Source organism: Camelus bactrianus, chromosome 13 (genome assembly GCF_048773025.1).
Source record: "Camelus bactrianus isolate YW-2024 breed Bactrian camel chromosome 13, ASM4877302v1, whole genome shotgun sequence".
NCBI lineage: Eukaryota > Metazoa > Chordata > Mammalia > Artiodactyla > Camelidae > Camelus > Camelus bactrianus.
In genome coordinates, this window is record NC_133551.1 from 54,890,242 (window position 1) to 54,912,062 (window position 21,821).

Here is a 21,821-nt window from a genome sequence, read left to right on the forward strand (position 1 = left end):
ATCCTCACCGCAATCCTAAGAGGTAGGTATATTATTGCCAGTTTATAAATAAGGAAAGAGTAGAGATCCAGGGAGGTTAAGTAATGTGCCGCTGAAGAAGCTGGTAGGTGACAGCTAGATAGCCCCTGTAACACTCCAGTGAAATCACTGTGTACTTGTTCACCTGCCTAAAATAGAATTTTCTTTGGGGGGAGGTGTGTCTTTTTTTAAAATTGTATGACCAGGCCCTATCTCAGTGCTCAAGATGAAGGGTACGTAGTTAGATATTTGTTGAACGAATCAGTCTTTATGACTCCAATGCCCATATTATTTCTACTGCAGTATGCTGCCCCTTAAGCTTAAAAAAAAGCCTACCTTCAGATTCTTTCATCAGTAATTTTGAAAACAGGAGATCAGCTTTTATATCCTCCCGATTGAGGGCATCTATACAAAACAAATAATTAGTATATATATTTTGACCACAATATTTTAAGGTAGGAACCTTACATTTTGTGATTTCACCTGACTCACATATCCTGTTTTCATGGTGCCTTCTGGCTTTATGATGAATGTTATCTTTTCATCATTTTATAGTTGTAAGCCTGCCCTGTTTTACATGTCTTTTTCAGATGGCCAAGTGTGATGGTTGTAAGCGGCAGGGTAAGCTGAGCGAGTCCATAAAATGGAAAGGGAACATCAGGCATTTCTGTAACCTGTTTTGTGTCTTGGAGTTTTGTCATCGTCAGCAAATTATGATTGACCCTATTTCACAAAATAAAGGTAAAATTTAACTTGGCTAATGGGATTTTTATGTCAGTGTTAATATGCTATCTGTATAAACAGTTGTAAATAATATAATAAAAATAAAATTTCACTGGATTCAAGTAACCTGAGTTTCCTTAAAATTTCCTGTAAGAATCCTTAAAAACTGCCCTTGAGGGAAAATTAATCCTGATGCTTGTTTATCAAAATCAAATATACCAAGGAATCAATAAATATATAAGCACTAATTTTTTAGGAAAATTAGATTTAATTGTTTTTGATTGAATTTATCTGTAATATATAACTTAACTAAAGGATATATGCTATTCAGGTAATAAACCAGAAATAAAAATAGAAAATGAGGGCAAACAAAGGAAGAAGATATAAGTATGTTAATATAGTTGCTATGACTGGTATAAGGTTTGATCTGGAGCTTGCTTGTAGCCAAAGAAAAAAGAACAACACATTAATTATAGCAGAAAAAATAAAGTAGAACAGTTCTTCATGGGTAGCAAAGTTTTTCCTGGCTAAGAATAAAATAATTTTGCAAGTAGGACAGCTAATGTGGTCAAAATAACCAGATGAATAGAGCTATGTGGCGTGTTCTTAAAGTAGTTCTCCAAAGTAGCACTTCTCTGAGTTAGAATAAAAATGTTTGATGTTATGTTCTCTGATCAAAGCCTGAAGTGCTGCTGAATGGACAGAATTCACATGCTTTGGCTCCTTACATTCTGGCTTTTGTCTACTTTTGCGTCTTGTTAATCATCACCGTAATCATATATGCCTTGTGCTTATCTTTTGTGTTACCATCCATTCCCTAAGACCAGTTAGGGTGGTGGTAGAATTTTGATTCTATAATGTGGGTTAACAAAATCAGTGTTCTTATGTGGATGGACAGCTACCTCACCTACTTATTTATAAAAATTATTATGTTAAATTTTTATTTAACTGTAGGAATTTTATTTAGCTGTAAGAATTTTAATATTCACTAGTAGAAAAGTCCAGTTAATCCTGAAGCTGATACCTGTATTTTTACCTGTTAAATATCACTTAAAGTTTATAATTTTAGAGAATCAGTCACCTTTTAGGTACTAATGAACACTAATCTGAACAGAATCACCCAACCCAACATTATGCAGAGGTAGATATTTGCATTGTACCTTGAAACTTAGTTGTTAAGTGGGGTCTTGTGTGTGATCCTTTTGTTTACACTAAGTCTAACCTTTTTGTTTATTTTAATCAGTAATTGTTCCTAAGGTGCAGACTGCTTCAATGGAGCTCCCTTTTGCAAGGACAAATATAACACCAGTTATAACTAATGTGGTGTCATTGGCAAAAATATCTCCTGCCCAGCCTGCAGGGAACAGTGTTTCAAAAGGTATGACTTGCTGTAAAGGTATGCGGGTAGACTAGAGAGGTGAGTGTTGTCTAGTGTAAGTAGATGTTATTGATAATATTTAGATACACATTTATATGCAGAAACATGCTTCTCTGTCTCTGAGGGAAGCGGGTAGCCAGCAGGGTGGCATTTGTAGGGAAGGAAGTGGTATATATAGTTTATTTTTTTAAGAACCCAAGTGATTTTAATAAAGCTTCCTTTACCATCAGAAATTTTAATACAGTAGGATGGGGCTGGGGCCCAGGAATCCCTGCCTTTACCAAGCACCCCAGGTGATACTGCTGCCAAGTGTCCTTGTACCATTTTTTGAGAAATTCTGGACTAGACTCTAGACCACCTTAATGAGAGGAAAGTAACCTCTTGGTTTCACTGCTTACTTCTGTTTATTCTAGGGATAATAATACATGTTTTAATTTATAACAGGTGCAGTTATTACTAAAGAGGCAACAAAGATCATTGAAGATGTAAGTTTTATTGTTAATGTTTTTCTGATTAATGCCCCTTAGGTTAAGTTTCACTTTGGATATAGATTTCTAATATATATCTGAGTACATTTCTATCTGCAGCTTAGTCTTTTAAAAAAGTAGAGTAATATATGATGCACTAATTTTTTGTTTCCAAGTCTTAGATCTAATAAGATGCATTCCTGATTCATTGTTTGTGTTCTGGTTCCCTAGTTTCTTTAAGTACTTGTTAATTTTCTCTGGTTGCTTGTTTTTCTCTTTTACTACATTCAAGTATTTTTCTATTAGACTAGAAGGTCTCTCTTGAAAAGATTCAGTATATTGTTGTTTTATGCATGTTTGAATTATGTGAGGCTGAAAATAGTGCAAAATAAAAATATATTTAAAATCCCATTTTATTGTGAAACTTTCAAAAATTAAAAAAAATTTTAAAGAAGTTTGTAATTTCAAATCTTGCAGGCTGAAAGAATTGCAAACTATGTCATTGTTGTTCTATGTCAGCATCACTTTAGCAGGAAAACAAAACTCCTATCATCCTTTATCAATATCAGACTTAATGTGTCAGATCTTGGGTTACTGTTTTTAGTGACTGTTGTGTTCCTCTCTTAACTTTTGCTCCTAAGACAATTAAAAATCTTTAAAAAAAAAACAAAACCATGTAACAGTGTCATTCAAGTTCATTAAGTGGTGGTCTATGCTAAAAAGTGCGCCCCAAATTCAATACGTTCGGAGCAGAAGTTAGATGTGATAAAACTCTGTGAAGAAGGCCAGACCATTGCTATGATAGCTCACACTGTTAATTTAGGAGAGTGCACCCTGCATGGTATTAGACATAGTGCTAAAAAAACCCAAAAGCAGCATTAAAGCTGGTGTACCCTTTAGTTCACAAAATTTTCTATCTTATAACCAGGAAAGGATAATGGAATAAATGGAAAAAATCCTGGTAACACAGCTGCCATAATGTGCCCCTAAGGCCGTGTTCTCATCTGTGCTAAAGCTTGAAGTATTTTTGATGATTTGAAAGAAGGTGACATTGAGACAAAAGGTTTACCACAAATCATGGCCAGCTTTCCAATTTTAAAGCCCACCAAGGTTTTAAGGATATAAAAATGAGCATACAGGCTGTATCTACTAACACTGAAGCTATTTCAGCTTTACCAGAATTTAAAGAGGCTTAAACTTGGGAAGACGACATAACATTTGCTAATAAAGGAACTATGAAATGGTAAAGAAAGTAACTTTGTGCAAGGTTGATGAAAGGGACGTTGAAATTTTGCTTGGGTTGTTGCTCAGGGATTAATATAGGAAGACTTGCTAGAATTAGAAAAACAAAGGTTGGCAGGAAGAGGGCCCCAGCAATTAGCCTGGGCCTTCAGCAAGCACATCAGCTAGCAGTGAAGTGACTGTCATAGGCTTTTGACCATATTTCAGATGAAACAGTTGCTATTTTTGAAGATGCTCCAAATGTAGATTGAGGTACCATGGTGGCAAGGCGAAAGATGGACAGTGTGTCTGCATATCAAGAAATCCTTAGTGAAAAAAATGAGAAAAAAAAACCAAGCCACATTAGATTCATTCTTTAGCAAAAATCTTCCAGGGAATCAGATCAGCCTTCACCAAAATGTGGAGTATAGTTTATCCTACCTGATTTAATATTTCGTAGATCTCCTATTATTAGTGTTGGAAGATGATAATGATAATTCTGCTTGATTATTTTCAGGCAGTATACCACATTAGTTAATGGACTATCATTAAGTTAATTTTGTATTTATTTGTATATTATGTATTGTACATTAAATTATATTTTAAAACTAATTGATTAATAAATCACTGTGTTATAGAATAATTTTGTTATTAACTACCTAGTTGTATAATGAATTGTTATTAATGTATTATATCTTATATTAGTAAGTACTATTAATATGTGTTATAAAATATTCTGTATTTGTTGTAGATTTATGTACTCTGAGACTGCATTCCTCCTCTACTTAATATGTATGGGATAATTAGTCTTGAATTATGGTAGTTTTGAATATTTAGGATTTTCAAGAACCTATCCCTCATATTAAATGTGACTTTGCTCTATATATGTTTTCCCTGTGTGGAGTACTTCTATAATTCACCAGTAATTTAAAGTATGTTATAGAACAGCTCTGATTAATATTTTCAGTTTAGTCTATAAAAAGTATACTAATAAATAAGTTAGTGTTCTTATGATTTAAAAAAGAACTGACAGTTTTAGAATCTTTTCTTTGTTTATCTGGGACTTTTTTCTGAACCTCCTTCAGGTTATTTAAATGGTCTTAAATTGAGGGGGGAAAGGTGAGATACAGGAAAGTGCAAATAAGAAAATATACAGCAAATGTCAGCAGACTTTTTCTGTAAAGGTCTAGAGAATAAATATTTAGACTTTGCAGGCCAGACAGTCTCTGTTACAACCCCTTACCTCTGCCATCATAGTACAGAAGTAGCCATAGACAAGACATATTAAATGAGTGAGTGGCTGTATTCCAATAAAGCTTTATTTACAAAAACTGGTAGTGGGCTGGACTTGGCCCATGAGTCATACTTGGTCAACTCTTGCTCTACTGTATTCCCCCCATTCAGAAATAACCATTGATAGATTTTGCTTACTTGCTTAGTTGTTTTTTTTCTCCTACCCTTCTTTTTTTTTTTTTTTTAAAGGAATCATTATTTCAGTCCCCTTTTCACATCTCTAGATGCAACTACTGTTATGAGTAGTTGATCATTTTTAAACTTCCACATTCATATATACAAATCCATGGAAAATATTTAATACTGTTTTTTAAAAAAATTCTATGTGATACTTAGTAGGTTTGGTACATTCCTGTTGCTCCTGTACATTATTTTACTGTATGTAGGTACCACATTTTACTTACCTATTTGCCCTATTGATGAACATTAGGTTGCTTGCAGTTTTTCACTATTAAAAATCTCTGCTACAATGAATGTTCTTGTATACGTCTACTTGTGCATATGTGCAGGTGTTTGTCTAGTGTAGACATGGAAGAGTGGAATTTTGGGGTCAAAGCGCATTTGCATTTTTAGTTTTCAAATTGCCCTATATAGTGGCTGTTCCTGTTTTTTTTCCTCCCAGCAGTTTATGTTTGTATTCATTTCCCATAGCCTTAACTATCATTTGATGTTGTCAGATTTAAACATTTTTTTTGCCAAGCTGTTTAGTAATATCTTATTGTTGTCTTATTTTGCATGTCATTGATTACTAGAGAGTTTGCTTATATTTGTTTTTAAACATTTGAATTTTATTTACTTTGAATTTCCTGTTTCCAGTTTTCCTGTTTAATTGCCTTTTTCTTACTGATTTGTAGGATTTCTTTATATATTCTGGATTTGCCTCCCTTTCTACTCATCATTTTTATTGACACAAAACCATGCAGTAATACTTCTGACCTGAAAAACGTCCTTCTTTAGCACCATGGTCCTTCAGCTACTGTCCCATTTCTCTGCTCTCCATTTTGGAAGAACTCCTCTAAGAGTGGCCTCTACTTGCTGCCTCCATTTTCTGATCTGTTATATTCCCTTAGCTCACTCTAGTCAGGCTTTTGTCTGCACCACTCACTGAAACTGTCAAGGTCGCCATCAGTATTTATTTTGCCACTAACCAGTGGTCATTTTCAGTTCTCATTCTACTCATCCTTTCAATAACATCTGACACAGTTGATCTCTCCTTCCTTCTTGAAATACCTTCTTCAACTTCTAGGTCATTGTACTTGTCCCTTTTGTCAATCTACATTTCTTCATAGGGGACTCATGTAGTCCTCTGGCTTCAAACCACCTAGATGATGGCTGATTCCCAGATTTATTTCTCTCGCCCTGACCTCTGAGCTCCAGGTTCATGTATCCATCCAACTGCGTACGTGACATTTACACTTAAATAATTAATAGCCATCTCAAATAGTATGTCTAAAGCAGAACCCTTCCCCCTACACTCCTCTGCAATGTTTCTTACTTCTTACCTCTCCTAGTGCTGCCTCCTTAGTCTGATCCACCACCATCTTCTGGATTATTGTGGTGACCTCCTTCCTACTTGTCTTCCTGCTTCAATTCTTACCCTTTGCAGTTTTTTTCCTCCACACCATTGCTGGAGTGATCGTCTTAAAACACGAATCAGGTTACATCACTCCACTGCTTTAAAAACCTTCAGTGAAGTTCTGAAAAAGAAGAATAAAGATGGGGAAGAGGTCGTTTTCAAAATTGTAGGATAACTACAAATTCTATAAAGCTACATAGTTAGAATAACATGAAGATAGACAGACATGGATAGACAGACAACTTGATAAAAAATAAGTCCAGAAATAGACCTAAGTCTATATCTATATCTATGAGAATTTAGAAATAATAAAGGTGGCAGTTCAGATCAGTAGGAGAAATCTAAATTATTCAATAAAAAGTATCATGACAACAAAGTAGACATATGGAAGAAAATACAGTTGGATTTCTACCTCACAAGTTAAACCAAAATGCAGTCCAGATGGAGAAAAGATTTAAATTTTAAAAAATAATAAAAGTACTAGGAAAAGGTATAGGAAAGAATTTTAATGCAGAAGTGGGGAAAGTTTTTCTAACCATGTCATAGAACCTGAAAGCCATAAAAGATTTGTTAGGGAAATTCAACTACATTTCACAGTCAAAAGACAAATGAAAAAAACAAAAAAAGTTGCAATTTATATCATAAAAGGCTAGTTTTTTTTTTCATATATAAAGAGTTCCTATGAATCAGTAAGACCCAGGACCCATTAGGAACATGGGCAAAAGTATCATCCATCAGTTTACAGACTAGGAAATAAAAACATAATTCTTAAACATATGTAAACATATCCAACTTCAGTATTAGAGAACTGCCATTTAGAACTACAGTTTTGTCAGAGTGGCAAATATAAAAATGATGGAAAACACTGTTAAGGCATTTTTATGTATTGCCAATAGCAGCTGGCAAAACTGCTACAGAGGGCAATTTAATAAAACCTGTTAAAATTTAAAATGTGAATACTGTTTTATCAGGAACTCCAATTTCAAGATTTTATCCTTCAGACGTATTTTGCACATTTATGAAATGGTGTACAAGGATAATAATTGCAGTATTGTTTGTGGTAGCAAAAGCCTGAAAACATCCTAATTGTTTCATCAGTGGTCAGAGCTGCTGTGAGTTCATCCTGAGTTATTGTGCAAATTAGAAAGAAAATAGCCCTTCATAGCCCTACATAGGTAGAGTCTGAAATGCACCCTCTCCAACCCACACTTAGTCACAAGGCCTGGGAAGTGCAATCCCTTGCACTCACAGACAGGGGCTCTGTTAGGACTTTAGGTACGTATACAATATGAGAATACAGTAGAACACTATGAAGTTAAAAAAAATATGGCAGCTCTATATGTACAGACATAGAGCAGTCTCATATACAGTAAGTGAGAAAACACAGAACACATGCCTGTACATTTGTATAGAATATCTCTAGAAGGCAGCTAATAAACAGATAATAGTGATTACCTCTGAGAAAAACTGAGGGGAGAGTTTTAAGAGGGAGAATTATTATTTTTTCATTGTTTACTATTTGAATCTTTGAATTTTGTTACGTTATATTCCCCATTCAAAAATATGCATAGAACTTTTTAAAAGATAACGGAAAATAGAGAAAAGGATATGAATAGACTGTTCACAGAAGAGGAAGTATAAGTAATGCTTAAACATGAAAAATATCTAACCACACTACTGTTATATAATTTTTCACTTATTGAGAAATAGCAAAAAAGTTTTGATAATAATGTTTTAGAGTGTTGGGAAACAGGCTCCCATACATTGTGATATATATGTAGATTTTTATATACTTTGACCGACCAAACAGCACTTGTAAGACCTAGTTCTAGTCTGTGCGCCTGGCTATCCTACAGATCTGTCTCTTGCTTCAGTAGTATTTGGCTGGAACAGACCCAGGGGCACCCCTTCTTCCAGCCTCTGACCACCCTCCAACCTCTTTTCTAGTTGCAACCTCCAGAACCATCTTCTCAGGGATCCTCTGTGTCCAGGACCAACATTGTCTTTATTGCTAGTCAACCAAGAGCTCCCAGATTTGTCAGAATTACATCACCAAGATGGAGGCCGCCATCAGCTTCCTGGTCAACCTATATCTCTGCAGGCCTCCGATACCTACCGCTCTCTGAGCATCTATTTCCATCATGACAGTGTGGCTCTGGAGAATGTGGGCCACTTCTTCCGAGAGTTGGTCTCTTGAAGATGCAAAACCAGTGCAGTGGCCGTGCCCTCTTCCAGGATGTGCAGAAGCCATTCCAAGATGAGTGGGGAAAACCCTGGATACCATGGAAGTTGCCATGGTCATGAAGAACCTGAACCAGACCCTTTTGGATCTTTATACTCTGGCTCTGCCCATCTGTGATGTCCAGGAGAATCACTTCATAGATGAGGAGGTGAAACTCATCAAGAAGATGGGCGACCACCTGACTAACCTCCATAGGCTGGCCGGCGTCCAGGCTGGGCTGGGCAAGTATCTATTTGAAGGTTCGCCCTCAGCTCAAGAAGGAACAGGAGCCTCCAGCCCAGCTGCCTTTGAGGGGTCCCTCTGGCATCCCCCTGGTATCAGGGATGTTGCCCAAGCCTCTTTCTACAGTGACTAGGCAGCTTTTTAACCACCCTGGAGCCCTCTTCCAAGCCATGGACCAAATGGAAACCACGAAGCTTTTTGCAGGGGAAAAAAACACCTTAGTCCATAGATATACTAGCACATGTAGAATCAGTTTGTGTGTAAGGGTATTCATTATAGCATTGTTTATCAAAAGATTTGTAACATTTAAATGTTCAGCAGCAGAGACTATTCAAATTACATACAGTACATTCAGTATATAAAGCTGTTACTAGGCAGCTTTGTATGAAGTTGTATAAAAATACCTCCAAGATAGTTTGCTAAGTGGCAAGGCAAGGTGCCGAACCTTGCCAAGAACATGCTACCATGTGTAGTCAGAAGCAACTTATTTAATTACATAGCCCATCTCTAGAAGGATGTGTAAGAAACCGAGAACACTGTGTTCAAGGCTGAGTCTGGATGGATGGCAAACAGGTGTGGAAAACTTAACTTTTCACGTATATGCTTTTATACCTTTTGAATTATTACATCACTCAAAAGTACTGAATCTATTAACCTATTTAAAAAGTAAATTTAAATTCAGTAGTACCCCTTTATCTGTGGGGGATACGTCCCAAGACCCCCTAGTGGATGCCTAAAACCACGGATAGTACCAAATACTGTGTTTTTTTCCTATACATACATATCTATGATGAAGTTTAGGCACAGTAAGAGATTAACGACAGTAACAATAAAATAGAACAATTATAACAACGTATTATTATAGAAGTCACACGAATGTGGTTTCTCTGCCTCATTATATTTTACTGTACTGTATTCATTCTTGTGATGATACGAGATGATGCAGTGAGAGGAAGTGAGGTGAATAATGTAGGCATTGTGACAGAGCGTTAAGCTTTTCCCTTTGCACTTGAAGGCTGCACTTTAGGGCTTCTCTTTGGCATATCTGAATTGCCAGCGTCACTGCTCTTGCACTTTGGAGCTATTATTAAATAAAATAAAGGTTACTTGACCACAAGAACTGTGATACCACGGCAGTTGATCTGATAACCAAGATGGCCACTAAATGACTTACTGGGCAGGATCCGCTGGACAAAGGAATGATTCACTTCCTGGGCAGGACAGAACTGGGCAGCAAGAGATTTCAACATGCTACTCAGAACGGTGCATTATTGGAAACTTATGAATTGTTTATTTCTGGAATTTTCAATCTGATATTTTCAGACTGCTGTTAATCCTGGGTGACTGAAACTGAGAAAGCAAAACTGCAGATGCGAGGGACTACTGTGTACCGTTTGGTGGTTTTTCCATCACACTTAAAATAAAATCCTAATTTTTTTTTTTAAACTAAGACCTTCCAGGTCCTATACAGTTTGGCTTCTGCCTGCCTCTCCAAACATACCATTCTAGCCTCTGATCACTTTATTTTAGCCTTGTGCTTGTTGATGTTCTTAAAGCGTGCCATACTCTTTCCCACCTCAGGGCTTTTGCACTGTAGTCCCTCTGCCTGGAATCCTCTGACCTCACCTTTGTGTGACTTGCTCTTTTGAATATTCAGAAGGCCTTTGCTCACGAGTTTACTACAAACTTACCTCTCCTCCACGCTATTACTCTCCATTCCCTTATCCTGCTTTATTTCTTTCAGAGCACTTATCACTACCTGGACTTACACATGATGTGTCTCCTTCCAGAATGTAAAGCCCACAAGAGCAGGATTTAGTTTTGTTTTCTGCTGTATCCCCAGGGCTGAGAACAGTGCCTGGCTTGTAGAAAACAGTCAGTAAATGTTTACTGAATGAAAGAACATGTTTTAAATATACATTCTCCCACTCTGCTGCTTATCCTTCAACTTTAAAGACCTTTGTTTGCAAAAGTTTTTAATTTCAAGGTAGTCAAATATGTCATCTTTTCTACTGTATTTTTAACTCATGTTTTATTTGAGTACTTTCTCTGAGTTCTGGTTATTTGAAAATTCACCATTGATTTTAAAGTTTTATTATTTTTTTTTTACTGTTGAGGTATTTAATGAATGTGGAATATTTTTTTTACAAATGGGCTGAGGTTGGATCTGATTTTTCTGAATAGCCAATTATCCTAGTCAGCAAAGATTGTTTCATTGTTTTGATTGTACTTATTATAGGCACAGTCTTTTTAAAAAATCAATAAATAGAACTGATACTGATTAGAAGAATTAGGAATTAGTGTATATTTTCCAAAGTGACTTTATTGCATCACTCTTTCAGAGAATTATATTTCTCTTGATATATGTCACCTTTCAAAGTTGATAACAATTATAGTAGTGAGATGGTACTAAGAAAATCTCTCTGATTTCTGAATTTGTTCTTTAACTAGGGAAGTACACAGACAGATGCCATGAAACTTCTGTCTTCCCAGTCTTTGAGGCTTTTAAAGAACAAAGCGTTATTGTGTAAACCCGTCACACAGACCAAGGCCACCTCTTGCAAACCACATACACAGCACAAGGAATGTCAGACAGGTATGTGTTGTTCTTCCACATGTAGTAAGTTTGTTTTCTGTTTTGTGTGTTTGCTTTTGTTTTTCTTAAGAAAGGAAAAGTCATTGACACTTTCTTAAATGTGAAAACGTTGATTAATTCTTGGATCACATACTTTGAACTTCTAATTTATTCCTTTTATATTTATTGTCACTAACACTAATAACTACCAAATTGAATCCATATGCACACAAAGCATTTATGTGTAGAGTGGACAAGCATCTTCTATATGTGCACATTGCTTTTCAAGTGTATAGATAAACCATTATAATCACTAAGATACAAATTTAGTTAAAAGCATTAGTGGTTTAAACTTGGTTCTTTTTTTTAAACACTGTGAATTGATTTACTTAAAGTATAACTATATGTCTAATCAGGAAAGTTATTTGAATTCACACTTGAAAATGTTGTACACTGTTTTCCCCAATCTATGTTAACTGCTTTTAATTCCACTGTCTTTATATTTTCAATTGCTTTTATAGCCTACTCTGCCTAAAACATTATTTTTGTTTTTAATGATAATTTTACTTTACAGAATATACTTTACTTAAAAGCTTAGTCTGTCAACAACTAATCATTTTTTATGTAGGATGCCTTTCTTTTGGTAGGAGTCAAGGAGAAGTCTGTTTTCCTTCCTTAGTAAATTTGATTGTTTTATATTCCTGTTAAAATGATACACTCTTTGTGTACATGAATTTATATTATATACACATTCACATGTGGAAGGTAGTAAGGGATCTGTGGTTATCTATATATGTGGGTATGTGTATGCTTATATAGTTTTTAAAAATTTCTAGATTAACTATTAGGATGTTTTCTGTACACTGTTGTAAACTACATTTTCATTTGACATTGCATGAAAACATTATTCCACATCAACATAAATTTAAATATACATTGAGAATCTTAATGGATGCATAGATTCCAGTGTATATACTGTATGGATATATATAATCTCCTCCTAAGATTGAACATTTAGATTGCTTCTAGTTTTTTAATATTATAAACAGTATTGAGTTAAGCTGTGTGAATGGTCTTTGTCCATTTGTCTAATTATGTCCTTAGAATAAATCCTAAGTAGTGGAATTATTGATTCAAAAGCTGTCATAGATTTTTAAGGCTTAGATTTTGATATGTATTGTGAAATTGCTCTCCTGAAAAGCTGTATCAATTTATGCTCCAGCCAGCAATGTTTGAAAGTATCCATTTCTCTACACCTTCATTGACATTGGGTATTAAAATTATTAATAATTAACTTCCTTTCCCCTAACTTTAATTTTGAAAAATTTCAAAATTCAGAAAGATAGAAAATAAAGCACAATAAATACCCTTGAATGAATATACACATGAATATACCATTCATTTAGATTCACCAAATGTTAACTTTTTGCAACAATTTTTTCTCTCACCTTTTTCCTCTGAACTTTAAAAAAAAAATAGTTTATCCTTAATGTAGTGTATTCTGTGGACATCAGTCCTAATTCCACTAATCTATTGAATACATGGCATTGCTGGTACACGTACCACAGCCTGTAGTTTTACTGCTGTCAGTGACCAAGCTTTGGGCAAAGGAGAAATTCAGTTTTTAATGGCATCATGGAAGTATTATGGTTTGTGTTTAAACCTTAAGTAGTGTATGTTTTTGACAAATATAAATAGTAACAAAATATAAATTTTAAATGTGTGGGGGAAAAAAACATAAAGAACATTCTTATTTGCTCTTAAACATAACAGTGATTCAAATATTTCATTCAGATATATCTATGCCTAATGAGAAAAATGATGCGGAACTTGATTCTCCACCTGCAAAGAAAAAAAGAGTAGGTTTTTTCCAGACTTATGATGCGGAATATTTAAAAGTTGGTTTTATTATCTATCCTGGATCAAAAGAAAGTTCACCAAGGCCACAGTGTGTCATTTGTGGAGAAATTTTATCCAGTGAAAACATGAAGCCAGCAAATCTCTCTCATCATTTGAAGACAAAGCATTCAGAATTAGAAAACAATCCAGTAGATTTTTTTGAACAAAAATCTCTTGAAATGGAATGTCAAAACAGTGCTTTAAAAAAGTGTTTACTAGTTGAAAAGTCACTTGTGAAAGCTTCTTATTTAATTGCTTTCCAAATTGCTGCCAGCAAAAAGCCATTTTCCATAGCTGAAGAATTAATTAAACCATATTTGGTAGAAATGTGTTCAGAAGTTTTGGGTTCAAGTGCTGGAGACAAAATGAAAACCATTGCTCTTTCAAATAATACAATTGGTCACAGGATTGATGAACTATCTGCAGACATTGAAGATCAGCTGATTCAAAAAGTCAGAGAATCAAAGTGGTTTGCCCTTCAAATTGATGAGTCATCAGAAATCTCAAATACCACCCTTCTTTTGTGCTATATTCGTTTCATTGATTATGGTTGTAGTGACATAAAAGAAGAATTATTATGTTGCATTGAAATGCCTTCTCAAATGACTGATTTTGAAGTATTTGAAGTAATAAATAAATATATTGATAGTAAATCTCTGAATTGGAAGCATTGTGTTGGTCTCTGTACAGATGGGGCTGCAAGCATGACTGGTAGGTGTTCTGGTTTACGGGCAAAAATTCAAGAAGTTGCCATGAATACAGTGGCATTTACACATTGTTTTATTCACCGTGAACATTTAGCAGCAGAAAAATTGTCTCCATGCTTACATGAAATTCTTCTGCAGTCAGCACAAATTTTAAGTTTTATAAAGAGCAATGCTTTGAATTCACGTATGTTAACAATTTTATGTGAAGAGATGGGGTCTGAGCATGTGAATTTACCACTTCGTGCTGAAGTACGTTGGATATCGAGAGGGAGAATTTTAACAAGATTATTTCAGTTGCGGCATGAAATTGAAATATTTTTAAATCAAAAGCATTCAGATTTGGCCAAGTGTTTTTTTGATGAGGAATGGGTTGCAAAGTTGGCCTATTTATCAGATATTTTTTCACTTATAAATGAACTAAATTTAAGTCTCCAAGGAACTATGACTACTCTCTTCAATTTGTATAATAAAATCGATGTGCTTAAAGAAAAGTTAAAAATGTGGTTGAAACGCACACAGGAGAATGATTATGACATGTTCCCTTCGTTTTCTGAAATCTCAAACTCATCAGGCTTAAATATGAGAAGTATTACAAGCATTATTTTTGAACACCTGGAAGGACTTTCTCAAATGTTCAATGACTGTTATCCACCAGAAGAAGACTTGCGTTCAGGAAACTTGTGGATAATTAATCCTTTTATCAATCACCAAAATAGTAACCTCACGGACTTCGAAGAAGAAAAATTAGCACAGTTGTCTTCAGATTTAGGATTACAATCAGCATTTAAATCAATGTCTGTAACTCAGTTTTGGATAAATGCAAAGGCAAGTTACCCAGAACTCCATGAAAAGGCAATGAAATTTTTATTGCCTTTTTCAACTATTTATTTATGTGATGCTACATTTTCAGCTTTGACTGAGTCAAAACAAAGAAATCTGTTGGTTTCTGGCCCTGTCCTAAGACTTGCAGTCACATCTTTAATTCCGAGGATAGAAAAATTAGTAAAGGAGAAGGAATAGTAACATGCATATTGCTTATTATCAAAGTCTAATTTTGTGTTAAATTTTGTATGAGACAATTATCCTAAAATATAATTTCCTAATGTGGATATGTGTTTTTGGTGATTAAATAAGTGTTTTAATAATTTTTCTCTTTTTGTTGAGGAATTTAATAATTATGCATTTATACATAATTATATATAACTTTAATGGTCCAAGGTAGCGAATTTAGCTATTTTATTGATTGATCAAATAATTTGGATTAGCAACAGAGATGTAGGTAATGAAAGGCCCTGTTGATAATGTAATAGCTAGCACACCTGAGTGTTGAAACTGCTTGGCCCCTAGAAGCACATGGGACATTTCAGTCTTCAGGCAGCCAGCTACCTGCCCAGCAGGTTGTGGGTAGGTTAAAAGAGATCCTAGCAGCTTGGCTAATGGGAAATGGAAGCAGCAGCAGAGTTTGAGACCCCTGTTAGGGGCCTCTCTGGCTCTCTAGACCAGGGCTTGGCAAACCTTTCTCATAAAAGGCCAGGTAGTGAATGTTTTAGGCTTTGCAGACCATAAGGTGGGAATTACTCAGTTCTGCCATTGCAGCACAAAAGCAGCTGTACACAATACACAGACAAGTAAGTTAAGTCAATAAAATTACTTGTTTATGGACACTGAAACATCAATTTCATATAATTTTCATGTGTCATGAAAGCTGCCTGAAACATTTTTTACCATTAAAAAATGTAAACACACAAACATTGTTAGCTGGGGGAGGAGGGAGTTAAAAAAAACCACCACCAGAGAGCTGACTGAATTTGTCATAGTTTACTCCTCCAGGTCTAGATAGATTCCCAGGTAAAAGCAGATGGGCCAGGCATGGCCTGTAGGGTTTTCAGTGAAAGCGTCCCTACCCACGTGGGGCTATAAGTATCTCAATATTAAAACACCTTTCACATTTTAACTTCAGCTGAGGGATATTAAAGAGAAAATATAGTTCAGGCAATGACAGAAAAGAACTATTTTATAATTACTAGTTATTGATTTGTTTCTAGTAATTTCATATTTACTAATTTACAAATAACTCTTTGAGCTCTTACATGTGCCAGGCATTGCACTAGGCCTGTGACAGGCCCAGAACTGATACTGCATTATCCCTATTTACAGATGCAGACACTGAGGCCCACTGAGGTTAGGTGATGGCTCAGATCGCCAAGCTAGTGTGGCATGGGCAGGAACGACCACCCCTGGCCCCCGGTCTTTTGGTCATAACGGAGCTCTTCTGCAAGCCACGTCCAGATACCCATGTTTTTTACTCTGTCCATATTGGCTGGGAGACTTCCCTGAATTCAGGTGGGGGCCGTTTAGTCAGTTAAGAGCAAGTGGGACTCAGTGTCCCCATCTGTGAGATGGGGATGCCCCGCCCAAACGCGGTCTCCTCCCCAAGCCAGTGCTGAGCCAAAAGACAGGCAACCTCCGGGAGAGGCGAGGAAGGGAGGCTGTGGCGCAGGTCTTCCGGCCGCCCCGAGAGGGAGGAAACGGACGCGCGGCGGGGGGGAGGGTTTTCGGCGGGACCTACCCTGGGGACGGGCGCGTCCCGGACGGCCTGCGCGGCCATGGCGCTCCCGCTCGCTGCTGTGCGCGTCTTGCTGGGCGGCTTCTTCGCGCTCACGGGGGCGGCCAAACTCTCGCCGCAGATCTCGGCTCCGGTGTCGGAGCAGATGGTGAGCGGCGCGGCGCGGCGTGGGCGGCGGGCGGACGGGCGAGGGAGCGGCGGCGTGGCGGCGGCGGGCGCTGCGACCCCGGCCGGCCGTTACCCCGGCGCCCCGCCAACCCGCCTGCCTCAGGGGGAGAGCACATGGACCGCGACTTAGACGTCGGCCTCTGCCCGGGGAGCTCCCCTGCGGTGTCCGGGTTTTCCGTGGAAGCGGACGGGCACTTCCCCTTCGAGCGGAGCATTAGTGGCCCCAGGCACATCTGGAGCACATTCTAGAGAAATGCTCCAGAAACCTAGGGGAGGGTGAGGGACCAAACTCCGTCCTTCCCTCTCCGCCTTCCTTTGTTTGCTCGAGGTTCGTGAGGCAGGGGCTTACTAATTCCCACTTGGCAGGGTAGGAAACTCGCCCTGAAAGTGAAGTGAATGTGCTGAAGGTTACACAGCTAGTCAGGAAGCTGTAGGCAAACTTTAGACATTCTCCAAACTTAGAATCCGGAGAGCTCTTCCCGGGGAGCCTGAGAGGGAGGCCTTCAGCCTCCTATCTAGTACCAGACTCTCGGCAAAGCTTTCAGGTCTTAATGCTCACCAGTCAGCCAAGCCCCTCAAACCAGACTTCAAGACCCCTGCCAGCCTCCTCCTCCCAGGCCTGGTTTCTCCCTCCTCTTTACTGTCTTAGGGTGGTGGGTTGTTTGGGGAAGTACATCCTCAGAGCCAGACAACTTCGAGTGAGTTTCTTCCTTGCAGCCCTGAGTAGGGGAGGTAGAGTTGAGGTGGGGGAGCAGGAAAAGGGAGCCAGCCTGAAGGTCGTGGTGAAGTTGTTATATGGCCCAGGACAGAGTCTGACTCAGTGAGATGAGTCACTCACTCTGACCCCCTCAACTTGCCTTGTGTCTACTCCAGTGAGATCCAGGTACCAGCACATGATATTGAGTGGAATCTGTTTAATGAACAACAGTCTCCCCTTCCAACCTCTTCCTCACCTCCAAATATTCCCTGCGTAGTAGTCTGAAGAGAAACCAGGCCAGGCAGAAAGAAGGAGAAGCTGTGGAGTTCCCAAGGCCTTGGTACTAGATGAGAAGGCCCAAGCCTAGCTTCCTCTTCCTGGAATTTGGGGCTGGGTTGTAATCTGATGAGAGTGGTGAGAAAATCAGTCCATCTCTGTACCACCATCCTGCCCTTGTCCTTGGAGCATAAAGCCTATTTCCTGATTCCAAAGCTCAGCCCCCCAGGGAGGCCCCCTGCTTTCCAGACTGATTGACCTCAGCCCCAGACCTGACCTAGGACAGTAGCTCCTTTGCTGGGGGAGTGGAGGGCACTGCACAGAACGCCCCTGTGGAGCACCTGGGCAGTGGATCCTCAGTGAGCGTGGCTGACAGACGTTCCCTGCTGCCCCTAGAAAGCCCTGTTCGAGCAGTTCGCTGAGGTGTTCCCGTTGAAGGTGTTCGGCTACCAGCCAGATCCCATAAGCTACCAAGCAGCTGTGGGCTGGCTGGAACTGTTGGCTGGGTTGCTGCTGGTCCTGGGCCCACCGATCCTACAAGAGATCAGTAACTTGCTTTTGACTCTGCTCATGTTGGGTAAGGGGGATGCAACTGGGCTGGTGAAATGGAGGCCTCTGGGGGGAAGGTTATGGAAAGATCTGGCTGTTCTCTTTACTGCTGCCACCCTTTTTCTCTGGAACCAGAAGCATTTCTTGCTCTACTGCAGTTTCCATGGTCTTCAGACTAGGACAGATGTTTTTTTAACTTAATATACTATAACACTCTTCTGTGTCAACTCTTCCTTCTACGTCATCAGTTCTGTTGGCTGCATGGTATTCCATTGTAAGGGTATATTGTAACCTAAAAGCCCCTACCCCTTTCTCTTCACCCCTACCCGGAGATGAGGGGATGGAGTAGCAGCTGCCACTGGACTCATGTGTCTGGCAGGTGGGAACAGAAGAGCAAGGAAGCTGGGCCCCCTGAACAGAAAGGCAGAGAATTTCCCTGGGCAGGCATTCCTAGAGGGCCCCCTCATAGCAGCTCTGCCCACAGGAACTGCTGATGTACAAAGACAGCTGCTGCTTCAAAGGCCAGACATCTTCAGGCTCTTCTATATTCCCTAGCCTGTGTCACCACTGCCGCCGCCGCCACCACCCTTCTTCCTGGCTCTCTTTCCATCTCTTCAGCTTCCCTCATTTTCAGGTCCTTCCTACACCTCCACAACCAACCCCTGGGCCTCCTTCCCTCCACAGGATTATGAAAGGAGAAGGGTCAGGGAGAACTTGTTCCAAAATGCCCGTCTACCCACCTCCCTGCCTTGTTTGGTTGGATTGTTCCTATTTCTTTCTTGACGTCTGAGAGGGGCTATATTCAAGAAACTTCTGATTTCTGGTTCTGCTCTCTCTGGGAGGCCAGGGAGCTAACTAGTTTAGGGTGTGTGTGTGGTGTGTGGTGTGTGGTGTGTGGTGTGTGTGTGTGTGTGTGTGTGTGTGTGTGTGTGTGTCTGGCTGGGGGCTGTTTGTGACAGGGCTTAAGCTGGAGTGGGTCAGCCTTGGCTGGAGGGCTCTGAGTTCCTAAATCCTCTGGGCACCCCCAGGGAGCCTCAGAGACCTCATTTTCCATTCCAGGGGCTATCTTCACTTTGGCATCTCTGAAAGAGTCACTGATCACCTGCATCCCAGCCATCGTCTGCCTGGGGCTCCTTCTTCTGCTGGGTAACTGCTAGCTCTTAGTCCAAACTGAGAAGGTGGTAAAACCCACTAGGAAGAAGTCTCCAAGTACACTCAAGGGATCCTGAGAGTAGAGTGTCTCTTGCCTCTTCATGCCATGTCACTGTCAAAGCAGGAATGTGGTGGAACACAGCCTGCCACCTTGTTGCCAATGTAAGATTGGGCAGTGTTGAAGTAGACATCTGGTCTACTTGGCCCTGCTTTCCCTCTTGGACATTTACTGTTCTTTTTTGAGGGGTACATGTAACATGCTCTAGCATTCCTCATGTTATGTGAAAATAGAAAATAAATTTAAATGACCCCAAATTTTAATGCCCCCAAATAACTGCTTTCAATTCCTTTGTAGAACTGTACCTCCCAACTTTTTTCTATGCTTTCATACAGATTTTTTTTAATGAAAATGAGACTATATATACTACTTTATTTCCTACTTTTTTATTTTTATTTATTTATTTTTTAAACATTTTTTTATTGATTTATAATCATTTTACAATGTTGTGTCAAATTCCAGTGTTCAGCACAATTTTTCAGTCATTCATGGACAAATACACACTCATTGTCACATTTTTTTCTCTGTGAGTTATCATAACATTTTGTGTATATTTCCCTGTGCTATACAGTGTAATCTTCTTTATATATTCTACAATTGTGAAATCCCAGTCTATCCCTTCCCACCCTCCACCCCCCTGGTAACCACAAGTCCGTATTCTCTGTGAGTCTGTTTCTGTCCTGTATTTATGCTTTGTTTTTGTTTGTTTGTTTCTTTCTGTTTTTGTTTTTTAGATTCCACATATGAGCTATCTCATATGGTATTTTTCTTTCTCTTCCTGGCTTACTTCACTTAGAATGACATTCTCCAGGAGCATCCATGTTGCTGCAAATGGCATTATGTTGTTGGTTTTTATGGCTGGGTAGTATTCCATTGTATAAATATACCACATCTTCTTTATCCAGTCACCTGTTGATGGACATTTAGGCTGTTTCCATGTTTTGGCTATTGTAAATAGTGCTGCTATGAACATTGGGGTGCAGGTGTCATCCTGAAGTAGATTTCCTTCTGGATACAAGCCCAGGAGTGGGATTCCTGGGTCATATGGTAAGTCTATTCCTAGTCCTTTGAGGAATCTCCACACTGTTTTCCATAGTGGCTGCACCAAACTGCATTCCCACCAGCAGTGTAGGAGGGTTCCCCTTTCTCCACAGCCTCTCCAGCATTTGTCATTTGTGGATTTTTGAATGACGGCCATTCTGACTGGTGTGAGGTGATACCTCATTGTAGTTTTGATTTGCATTTCTCTAATAATTAGTGATATTGAGCATTTTTTCATGTGCTTTTTGATCATTTGTATGTCTTCCTTGGAGAATTGCTTGTTTAGGTCTTCTGCCCATTTTTGGATTGGGTTGTTTATTTTTTTCTTATTGAGTCTTATGAGCTGCTTATATATTCTGGAGATCAAGCCTTTGTCGGTTTCACTTGCAAAAATTTTCTCCCATTCCGTAGGTTTTCTTCTTGTTTTACTTCTGGTTTCCTTTGCTGTGCAGAAGCTTGTAAGTTTCATTAGGTCCCATTTGTTTATTCTTGCTTTTATTTCTTCTAGGAGAAAATTTTTGAAATGTATGTCAGATAATGTTTTGCCTATGTTTTCCTCTAGGAGGTTTATTGTATCTTGTCTTATGTTTAAGTCTTTAATCCGTTTTGAGTTGATTTTTGTATATGGTGTAAGGGAGTGTTCTAGCTTCATTGTTTTACATGCTGCTGTCCAGTTTTCCCAACACCATTTGCTGAAGAGACTGTCTTTATTCCATTGTATATTCTTGCCTCCTTTGTTGAAGATGAGTTGACCAAAAGTTTGTGGGTTCATTTCTGGGCTCTCTATTCTGTTCCATTGGTCTATATATCTGTTTTGGTACCTATACCATGCTGTCTTGATGACTGTTATTTCCTACTTTTTAAACCAAATACACTGTAACATCATTCCATGTCTATTTTACCTCATTGATGTTAATGGCTGTGTAATATTCCATTGCAAGGATGTACTGTAAAGTATTGATACAAGCCCCTACTGAGGAACATTTGCATTGT

General features: G+C 38.5%; 3 protein-coding genes across 9 annotated transcripts in view; all 3 read left to right on the forward strand.

Annotated features, from left to right (window-relative positions):
• The window catches only part of ZMYM6 (zinc finger MYM-type containing 6), a 47,152-nt gene that overhangs the window by 21,626 nt on the left and 3,705 nt on the right, over positions 1-21,821 (forward strand). For 5 of the 7 annotated variants that reach the window (XM_010959924.3, XM_074376886.1, XM_074376885.1 and 2 more), the window contains exons 12-16: positions 609-759; positions 1,985-2,119; positions 2,564-2,604; positions 11,592-11,736; positions 13,510-15,470. In XM_010959924.3, the coding sequence (XP_010958226.1) occupies positions 609-759; positions 1,985-2,119; positions 2,564-2,604; positions 11,592-11,736; positions 13,510-15,341 (2,304 nt within the window). In that variant the 3' untranslated portion in view covers positions 15,342-15,470. The other 2 variants (XM_074376889.1, XM_074376888.1) reach the window with 2 other exon arrangements.
• The window catches only part of DLGAP3 (DLG associated protein 3), a 100,976-nt gene continuing 96,051 nt past the window's right edge, over positions 16,897-21,821 (forward strand). Inside the window, exon 1 of the mRNA XM_074376892.1 lies at positions 16,897-17,035. The gene's annotated coding sequence lies outside the window, so the exon portion shown is untranslated. The remainder of the gene's footprint in view (positions 17,036-21,821) is intronic.
• Positions 16,902-21,718, forward strand: TMEM35B (transmembrane protein 35B). The gene is made up of 3 exons (XM_074376895.1): positions 16,902-17,035; positions 18,425-18,605; positions 19,637-21,718. Exons 1-3 carry the CDS (start codon positions 16,928-16,930, stop codon positions 19,732-19,734), a joined length of 387 nt encoding a protein of 128 aa, XP_074232996.1. The 5' UTR covers positions 16,902-16,927; the 3' UTR covers positions 19,735-21,718.